The sequence below is a fragment of the Ailuropoda melanoleuca genome, chromosome 16 (assembly GCF_002007445.2).
Source record: "Ailuropoda melanoleuca isolate Jingjing chromosome 16, ASM200744v2, whole genome shotgun sequence".
In the NCBI taxonomy this organism is placed as follows: Eukaryota; Metazoa; Chordata; class Mammalia; order Carnivora; family Ursidae; genus Ailuropoda; species Ailuropoda melanoleuca.
The window spans coordinates 66,694,421-66,705,176 of NC_048233.1; the positions used below are offsets into that span (position 1 = coordinate 66,694,421).

At 42.0% G+C, this 10,756-nt stretch overlaps 1 protein-coding gene across 8 annotated transcripts in view; it reads left to right on the top strand.

The window, feature by feature from the left end:
• Positions 1-8,296, top strand: part of IFTAP (intraflagellar transport associated protein) — a 65,952-nt gene extending 57,656 nt beyond the window's left edge. For 5 of the 8 annotated variants that reach the window (XM_034645410.1, XM_034645411.1, XM_011233917.3 and 2 more), the window contains one exon: positions 4,658-8,296. In XM_034645410.1, coding sequence (XP_034501301.1) covers positions 4,658-4,822 — 165 coding nt within the window. In that variant the 3' untranslated portion in view covers positions 4,823-8,296. Of the gene's footprint in view, positions 1-3,388; positions 3,462-4,657 lie in introns of all 8 variants that reach the window. The other 3 variants (XR_004621292.1, XM_019807242.2, XM_002926500.4) reach the window with 3 other exon arrangements.
• The last annotated feature ends 2,460 nt before the right edge of the window (positions 8,297-10,756 follow it).

Below are 10,756 nucleotides of genomic sequence, written 5' to 3' on the forward strand. Positions count from 1 at the left end.
GTCTCCATTTCCCTCTGCCTGCCATTCCTCCTACTTGTGCTCTCTCTCTCTGTCAAATAAATAAATGAATAAAATCTTAAAAAAAAAAAAAGTTGGACGCTTAACCAACTGAGCCACCCAGGCACCCCTCCAGTCTTTATTTTAATGGATTGCTCTACTGTGCCTGCCCCTCGTGGTCCACTGGTTCTCACTTTACAGATTCTTTGTGCATTTCTCTGTTCTTTCCATGTCTTCTTTGGGGGGGTTCCCTCCATCCATCCCTTATGAGTTGGTGTTGCTCAGGGTTCTGTGCTAAACCTCTACCCACTTACATACTTGGATCCATTTTCATCTCTAAGTTACTACCTTATCTGCTTGTGTCTCCGAATCTGTATCTTTAGCTTCAGACCTTTCTCAGAGCTTCAGTTTCCCCGTTTTCAATTGCGTGCTGTTATCTCTATCTGGATTCCTTTGGGTACCTTCAAATCAACATATTCAAAACTGAGCTTGTCTTTCTTTACCTGCTTCCCTTCATGCATTCTTGCCTTTCCATATCCAAATCAGTCATCAAGTGCTGCCAATTTTACTTTCTGATATTGTCACATCTCTGCTCTTAGCTTCCTGTTCTCATTATCTCTTGCCTGGACTGCTCCAGCAGGCTACTAACCAGTATCCCTGACTCCAAATCTACTCTCTTTTTACTCTTCAAAGTAACCGATCTAGATACAACCTCCAAGAGGGTAGGGCATCTTTCTGTTTTGTACAAAGCTACCTGTCCAGCACTTGCCTCATTGTAGATGCTCAGTTAAAATTTGAATGAACGAAGGACTTAACCTGAAATGCATAGATGACCAAGCATCTACCTTCCTTTCAAAAAATCCTTCAGTGACTTCATCATCTCTAGGATAAACCGCATGTAAGACTATCATGATCTGGCACCATCTTTGTCTCTTGCTTCTTTCTCTCTACCTTAACACTTAACTACTTGCAGATCCTCACACGTGAAACTTTACATCTGATTTCCTTGGCCTGCTCACTAGAATTTATCTGCAAAGTTCTTATTTGCAAAGTTCTTCTTGCCTCAACCTTGTTAACTAACATCCTTTAAGATTCTGCTTAGGTATCACCTCTCTGATTCCTTCCCCAGACCTTACAGCGTGAGTGAGGTTCGGTGTCTCTTCGCTGTTCCCATCACCCCCTAACTTTACTGTTTGTCCTTACTCTATTTTACTATACAAACTTGTTTATTTTATTTTTTAAAAGATTTTATTTATTTAATTGAGAAAGAGAGAGGGGAGCAGCAGAGGGAGAGGGAGAAGCAGGCTCCCCACTGAGCAGGGAGCCTGACGTGGGGCTCGATCCCAGGACTCTGGAATCATGACCTGAGCCGAAGGCAGATGCTTAACTGACGGAGCCACCGAGGCGCCCCTATACTGACTTGTTTATGCATCTGTCTCCTTTCTCTGTGCTGTCATTCAGGTCTTCATCTTTGCACCCTCAGCACCTAGCACCATGCCTAGGGTTTCACAGGGACACAGTGTTTGTGGAAAGAATGAAAAGTAACTGAATGACTGCCAGAGGCTGCCCCTCTGACATTGTGAATCAGGGACGTACTGGCCACATGACAGGGCTACCCCCACGTGGTCTAGAATGTCTTGAGGAGTGTCCCACTTTGGCATTGCAAGTATGAAATTACTGCTCTTCTTGGCTTCTTGCTCTTGTAGTTCAGCATTGAACTGATTGTCTAGGGAGTTAATCTCACAACAGCTCTCATTAATAACTCTGTTTCCAAGTGAAGAAATGTATATTTTTAGGTATTTTTTTTAACTCTAAGTGTATTATACATGAATAACCTTTGTGTTGGCATCAAAATTATTGACTAGCTAAAAACTTTACTCCTTCCTGTTGTTTCGGTTAACACCAAATGACCGATGAAGGGAATCATACTCTATAATAGAGAAAAAACTTAAGTGTATTAAAAAAAAACTTAAAGGAAAATAAGGTTTTTCCACTTAAGGATCAACTTCTACATCTTTAGTACCATGATGTTGGATGTTACAGCTGCAAGGTATGTTGGGACCTCAGGGAAGGGAGAGGAACAAGGAGGTGATGGGTTGGGCCGTATGGAGAGCTAAGTTGGCCATGGGAGTGAGCCCTTATCAGAGAGCCTAGATGTCCAACACACCAGCTGTACTCTGTCTGGGTTGCTAATACAAGGTGGGTCATGACTGGGATGTTAAGTGGCGAGGCCAAGTAGGATTTTCTGGAGAGTGGCAATGCTCAGCTGAGGGTAAGGTAAGCTTCGGCACATCCCCTCTGTGCTTTTGCAGCCCCTTTTTGCATTTCTCTCTTGGAGAGCACAACACACGATGTGGAAATTGTTCATATACTCTGACTTCTCCCTGAAGTGAGAAACCTTGTGGACACAGATTTTGCTCTTTTCGTCCTTTTGTTCCCCGTCTAATACATGTTAAACACTCAATACATGTTTATGGAGTGAACAGGTAAAGGGGAGGGAGGTGGGAATGTAAGCGTTGTTTATGTTGTGTAGAGGGAATGTGAGGAGGATGGTCTGGTATCACTGGGATTTTAGCACAGCAAAGAGATTTGTCTCTTTTGAAACTGCATTCCAGCCTCAAAAGGAGGTGGATGAAAGCAAAGTGACTGCATCTAGTGAGTGGCTGGAAAGGCGTAGGTAAGGTTTTAGAGGCCTGGGGATGGGGGTTCAAATTCCTAGTGCAATGGGCCCCCATGGGTACTTGCAGCCTGAAACTTGGCTGACAAGTATCGGATGCCAGGCCTCAAATCAGGCATAAAAGGGCAGCAAGAATCCCATCAGACTGGACGCACTGGTAGAGAGGGGCCTCCTTCTGGTCCTCTCCCGGGATGTGTTGGAATCAGCTCAGGATGGGGTGTGGCTGGGCCTGCCAGCCATGGTGCTTACTACTGAGTAGAGATGGAGATGGCAAGGATGCTTATGTTCAGGAAATGAACATATTGTGTCATTGTTTATGTTTCTTCATCTGAGCTGTTCTTAACAATATTACCACTCTGTCTCTTTCACTGTGGTGATAAATGTAATCTTAGAAAGTGACCAATATGGACAGATCGGTTGCTCTGCAGACGGATTGGCTTCCTGTGTACACCACTTCTTTTAAAGACAGTCATGGTGTGACATGGAGATATGTGCTTTACGATAAGCTATGGGAATTGCTTAGCTTAGTTAGAAAAGGTCTTTTCTCCCCAAGAGCTATCTATGACTTGGCTTAATGAAAAGCTCAAGGTTGATTTTTGCTGGTGTTTTTGTTGAGAAGATAAAGCTTTATCTAAAGCCCATTGCCCGGGATTCCAATCTTGCTTCTCTCCCTTACTAATTGTACAGCCTTAGGCCAGTTACTTAACCTTTCAGGGCTCCAGAAGAGGGGGCGTTTGAAGATGACTGCTGATGCCCACACCGTTCGTTGTACTGGGGTTGACACAAGGTGAGAACTCACTCAGTGGCAGCTCCCATCATTGCCTGTGTCAGGAAAGCACGCAGACGGTTTCAAATAAAGAGGAAATGAACATGTCTCTGAAGTCTGCTCTCTTGCTGGTTTTGCTTAGAAAGGATGGTAGATGGCTGCATGTTTGCTGTTAGCACCGTACACGTAACTACAAGATGCAACTTGCCAAACAGATGGGAGATGTCTACTTTTCATGCCCCCCCCACATAGTTTCTCATGGTCTATTTTTAAGAACATTGCAAAATCCATTCAGTGAGATAATCTTGGATGCAAGAATATTTAAAGCTGATTATAGCTTCAGGGCATTTTTTTTTCATTCTTCCATAAACCATAGTTTTCAATTATTTTAGCATCACCATACACATCATAGAGCTACATAGAGGGGCCAGATAATTTCATTATATCACACACCATTTGCTTTCAGAGAGGCTCTTTAAGGGGTAAATACAGTGTGATTTAAGGTATTTTCTTTTTCTTTATTGGAAAATATCTACCTTCCTTTAGGAAGTCTTTAAAACTCACAGATTATGAATAAATAGGTACAGAATTATTGTGCCACTTTGCAGCTACCCTGACTTGCAGATAAATTCTGTAATATTTTTAAAATTCTTGGGAGGAGAAAGAGATCCTGGAGGATTTCTTTTTGAGGTGATACCATGGCTTTTAATTCCCACTGTTATTGGCTGGGAAGTTACAGATATTATCTGAGGAAGCAAGTACTTTAAGTGTAGAGTATTTTTTATCTTTGAAAATCGTTTTATTGATAAAAGTCTTTTTTAAAATGGTGAAGGTGTATTGAAGGTTGATCAAAATCTCAAGGTATATTTCCTCACATTTTAATGTAACTCTTAGTTTTTCTATATGCCTCAAGCCCTAACACTGCAAGTGGTAAAAATGTAATGAATGTGTGCAAGAGAAACTCTGATTCTTGCTGTGGGCGGAATTAGTTAATGATATTCATTCAGATGCAGGATAGTACAAATGGGGCATATTAAGAGACTTAAATTAGGTCAAATTGAATAATTGAATTTATTCCTTTACTTAAAAACAGCTTAATCAGCGGAGAGTGCTGAAGTCTAAAAAAAGTTGAATTAAATATTAATAGGGAGTTTATGTTTTCAACTTTTTCTTCATTTACAATGATCATAGGATTTTTCTCCTTCTACCTTTTACAGATACTCGGAGATGAAGTTCAGCCCTTCTCACTTGATGAAGAATTTGATTATGACGCTGTGATGCTAACCCCCAAGTTCACTCCTGCAGAGATAGATGCGATCACAGAGCTATCCAAGCAAACGAGAGAGATCACCAACGCAGACTCAGAGGAACCCCATGGCTGATCCACCGAGACATCTTTGTGTTAACGTTTATTTTGTTGTTATGCAAGCAACATTAGAATAAAAGGTAAACCTACTATAATTCCCTTTATCGAAATTTTCTTGTGCATTAATTGATCAGAGTTATTTGTCAAGAGGGAGGTGCAGCTAACAAGACCAAAGAGATCCGTACGCTTATAGGATTCTCCTCTGTCATGTGTTGCTGAATCCCATGACAGGTGGGGGAAGATGGAGGTGGCAAATGGGGACAGAAAGCAACAGCTACAGAGGGTCCATTAAAAAAAATTTTTTTTTTTTAATTTGAGTATAGTTGACACACAATGTTACATTAGTTTCAGGTGTACAACAGAGTGATTTGACAAGTTTATACCTTATGCTACGCCCACCACAAGTGTAGCTGCCATCTGTCACCCTACCACACTATTACATTGTCATTGACTATATTCCCTAGGAGGTGCCTTTATTGCCCTGACTGGAAGCCTGTATCTCCCACTCTCCTTCACCTATTTTGCCCATCCCCTCAGCCCCCTCCCCTCCAGCACCCCATTTTAGTTTCAGCTATCCCACCAGGGCCCCCCTGCTCGGAGAGCTCAGGGACCTCCTGGCCCTCACGCTGCCTCAGCTCTAGCACCCTGCCAGGGCACCCCCTGGGCAGAGTGCCCCGGGACACCCTGGTTTGTGCCCGTTTCAGCTTCAGCCATCCTGCCAGGGTACCCACGGGGCCCAGAACAGAAGGGTCCATTGTGATGAGAGCACAGCAACTAGAAAATGTGAAGTATTGCAACAAAGACTGGAAACAACCTCCAGTCTTGGGGGTGAAGGACAGTCGCATACGTAAAACACTGCAGCACATAGAGATAAACTGACGGTGTGGGGAGGTCACTGGTCCCAGCTATCCAGAGACTGGGGTGTGAATGTGCGTGCTGAGAGGTTGGGCTTTTAGGATCAATCGGGAAAAGCTCTGCTGAAAAAGAAGGCATCTGAGAATTGATTATATGTCATATATTAAATTCTTATACTTTCGTATTACCATTAAGCCACGTGTGATGATAGTTACAAAGTACAGGGAATGGTGTCTGTCTCCAGAAGCTTAAAATATCATTTAAGAAGGCCAGACATAGGTAGATAAGGTAACTGGAGAATGTGGAAGCATCTTAAGAAGTGCTCATTGTGAAGAATACCCATAAATGTGTTAACGGAGGGAGAAAAGAAGAGTAGTATGTATGAAGAAATTTTAATCATTCAAGGAATCAGTAACAAGTCAAATGTGCATAGGCTTAATGAGTTTTCATGCAGGCCTGTGCTTGCGTGTGCCACTTATATTCCTTACAAAGGACATTCTTGATATAATGTGATAGTGTCAAGTGATTTCCACAGCTATTTTTCTTTATCCAGTCAACAAACTTTCATAAAACACCGTTTTCATGCCAGACCTTAACCTAGGCATTGGGGAAGAGGTAGTAAATTAGACGTGGTCTGATTTAGTTCAGAGACAGATACATAACTAATTACAGCAGACCTGTGCTGTCCGATATAATAGCCACTGGTGGCGTGTGGGTCTTCAGGACTTGAAATGTAGCTAGTATGACTGAGGGACTGATTTTTAAATGTTAATTTTACTTTGATGTGAAATAAAAAGGTAATGTAATGTACAGCATGGGGCATATAGTCAAAAACATTCTATTAACTCTGTAAGGTGACAAATGGTAGGTGATTAGACTTACTGTGGTAACCATTCTGCAGTGTATATGAATGTCAAATCCCTGTTTTATACACCTGAAACTAATACACTGTATGCCAATGACAAAGAAAGAAAGGGCCCAAGTCTTTTTTGTTTTTTTAAAGTTGATATTTGATACGGTTATAAAACTTTCAAGTGTACATTTGGAACAATGCGGGTATGGGAATCTATATTTTCATCTGTAAATTTTATGAGAGGTAAATACAGATCAGTTATTTTTGATGACAACTTTAGTACCTAATTTAAAATATGCTAGAAGTGTGAAATACCCATTGGATTTTGAAGAATTAATATGAAAAGTCGTAGACTCTCTTATTACATTTTTTGTGTGGATGACATGTTGAAATGATATGGATCAATGATTATGGGTCTATCTGGTTAAATAAAACGTATTATTGAAATGCACTGATTTCTCTTTGCCTTTTTAGTGAGGCTCCTAGAACATTTAAAATTCCACACATGTCATGCATATTTCTCTTTGCCAGCCCTGCTGTGGGGGGCAGCCTGTGTTGGAAGAGCGGTGTGCACCGAAAGCTACTGGGGCAAAGTGAGTGGAGTTGTTTAATCACGAACGGAGAGCTGAGGACTCTTCATCGAGGGGGTGACATTTGAGCTTGCTGGGGAGCAAGCAGTAGGAGTTTTTGGTTGGACGCTGTTGGAATAGTTTGCGTGGGAGATGATAAGAGCTCGAATTAAAGCAGTGGAGGTGGAGGGCATGGATCTGATTAAAGATTTGGAAGTAGAACAAGCAAGGATTATTGATTGAGACCATGTGGGAAGGAGGGAGCGTCTGTGAGGTTAAGACAAGATTTTAGCACGTGATCTATATACACACTGCTTGAGGACAACACATCGTGATTTAGCTGTTCACGAGACCAGGACTCTCTTGTCTCAGCATGTATGCAGTGTTTTGGTATTTTGAATGAAGAAAAGACCTCACCATTTTTAAGACATCTCAATTTTATGGACTTAAATAATTTTGTAATAGAAAAAAAGAACCACAACTATCTTTCTAAGTGTTTGCAAAGAACTACACTTTAGTGGAGCATTTTATGAACCAGCCAGGCTCCATGGCAGGGGAGGACGTTGCTGCTGAGCATTCTATCTGTGTAGCTGCTGCGCTAGGTTTTGGCTTTATTCCTTTTGGCGTTTTGATTCTCGCATTATTTGGGGGCAACTGTGCATTACAGCAAAAGCGACACTGGAAAATGGGCTCCTTAAAGCCTCTGAGTGATCTAGTTGTATCTCAGTTGTACCGTCTCTCTTCCCCTAACTAGAAATGCTCCTCCGTGACTTTCAGCTTCGTGGATCCCTTGAGTCGGTGTCAATGGTTTGTCTTACGTTGGCTGGCAAACCCTAACCAAACCCTCAAGAAGAAGCCTGCACTTCCATTGATGGGTCATGCTTACCTGGATTAGGTAGTGGCATCCGAGGTAAGACGAATAAAGAGCAAAAGATAAGGAGAAGCACCTGCGTGTGCAGACCAGACTGGGAGGGAAGAACGTGAACACTTGAACTATGTCCTTGCAATAATGCAGCAGTGGCAACACAGACTGGCTTGAACAGAGACAGTTTCCTGCCGTGCCAGGCCAGGGTCTTCAGCGTAGGGGCAGGCTGCGCGATCGTACTCTTTCAGAATCCATCGGTTGTGGAGTAGCACAAGGAGGAAAAAATAGTCAGATCATCTTGGATTTCCTTGACTCCTTCATCAAGAATTCTCTTTTCTTTTGCCACGAATGTGATAGAACTGTATTCTCATTTAGAAAAAGAAATTTTCCATATGTGTTCAGTGATTGTAAGGTTGAATTAACATGGAAAAAGATAGTTGAAAAAAAATTCATTTCATTTGTTGTTTCTTGGCAGTTGATGGTGAGTGAATATAATAGCATTTTATTAAGTCGTATTATTAAGTCTTATTAAGAATTTTCTAGAAAAATATTTCTCCATATGTGAAGGGAAATCCATACTCTTGACCATGGCCTACCCAGCCCTTACATAGTATGGCCCCTGCTTACCTCTCCGATCCCATCTTGAACTATCTTTCTCAGTTTTTGTTATGACCAGTTGCTATTTTTTATTTTTTAAACGCTCAACCTTGTTTCTACCTCCAGGCCTTTTACCCTTGTTCTTCTTTCTGCCTGGTTTCCCCTGGCCTTTGTATGGCTGGATCCTCTCATTATTCAGGTCTCAGGTGAAATGTATCTCCCTAGAGTCTCTCTCTGACCACCCTATCTAAATTAATTCCTGTCTTAGAACCTCCAGCCTGTCACTGTGCATCCCCTCACCTTGCCTTGTTTATTATCAGATGCTCCCAGGAGGACATAAGCTGCAAGAGGGTATGGATTTACTCTTTCTATTGATGAAAAGAGCCTGGAGTAAAATAGGTGTTCAATAAATATTTACTGAATGAATCCAACCTGAAAGTATCAGTTTATTAGTTGAAAAACCTGGAGGCCCATTTCATCAAATGTTTGGTTAGACAAATGTTGAGCAATTTTTATATACACCTTATCAACTTATATATGGGAATGTACAAGTTCTTACTTCCTAGACTCATGCTAATCTGATGGCCAATGCAAATTTGGGACACCTAACTTGACTGAACAGAACTGTTCCATGTTCCACGTGTGCCTTCTTTTTTCCTCACCATAACCCCGTGGAGAGTTGAGAGAATCCTGGTTCACATGGGAACTTCACCCATTTCTCAACTGCTCTTTTGAAATTTTATTACAACTTCTTCCATGAAAGATCCATTCAGGAGCAATTCATGCGATACTGATATTGCCAGCGATCTGCATTGAAAAGTGTGGCCTGATGATAAAAGGCAAACTGGGAAGGGAAAGGAAAATAAACCTCGGAGAGAGAGGTAGGAAGAGGAAAAGTTCCATTTTGGTAACTGTCTGTAAAGCAGAATCCTTTATCCACTCGTTCAACAATGTTGATGCTCCTGGAGCCATCAAACTTTAGAGGTGACTTGAAGTCCAATTCCCCTGTTTTCTTTATATTTTCATTTATTCTGAGAGCAGTGCAATCCACAGAAGGGTTTAAACAGAGGAGGGACGTGGTCTGACTTAGGTTTGAGGGGAGATGGGTGGAAAGGGGGCTGGGCTGTATTGTCCTGGGGATGGGTGGGCCTGGAGGGAAGGGGATGCAGGGCTGTGCTGTGAAGGGCCTCTGCATGGTTTTCTTTCTGGAAACGTATGCAATCTTGTTATTCCCAGTTTTCTGACAGTGTAGAATGATGTTTATTGACAGGTCTATTTTCATCCTTTGATACTGGGCACTCAGTAGCCTTTTGGTTTAGAAAACTATGTCTGTAGGGGCGCCTGGGAGACTGAGATGGTTAAGCGTCTGCTTTCGGCTCAGGTCATGATCTCAGGGTCCTGGGATCGAGCCAGGCATTGGCTTCCCTGCTCAGTGGGGAGCCTGCTTCTCCTTCTCCCTCTACTGTTCCGGACCCTGTTTCCCCTACTTGTGCTCTCTTGCTCTATCAAATAAATAAATAAAATCTCAAAAAAAAAAAAAGAAAACTATGTCCATAGTTCTGAGAAATTGTCTTGAAAAATTTTTTGATTATTCTCTTCCTCATTTCTTTCTTCCCAGAGTGTCCATATTTCAGATGTTGAACTTTTTAGATTGCTCCTCTAATGCGCTCCCTCTTCTCCTATTTTGTACTCCCTTCTCTCCTGCTGTCTTCTTTTTGCTCTCTTTTCTGAGATTCTTTTCAACTTTATCATCCACATCTTTTATCGCCATGGGTATATTATTTTCTTTTTTGAATTTTATACTATTTTTAAATCCATAAAACAGTAAAAGCATTCCCACGAACAACAAAACAAAAGGCAAACACCAAGAAAACACATCCTGCTCTGCCAAGAGTTGCATCGGCACACGACCATCAGGACCGTGAAGGTGAAGATGGCGTGTCTTACCCTTGATCATGTTGAGAAGAGTGCTTCTTGATGGGAAGCACTTGTACTTACCATGTTGAATGAATGAGCAGTAGGAAATGGGGTGAGATGTCAAGAGGGTCTTAGATATTCCTGTCGTGTGTAGGAAGACTCAGGTGTGAACACGTGGTGGCTAGGATCCCTGTTCTAGGATCCTTGATGCTGAGGGAGGGGAGAGATGCCTCAGGGTGGTGGATCTCTGGCTGTTGCCCTGCAGTGTGTTCCAGGCATTCATGTGTTAGGCAC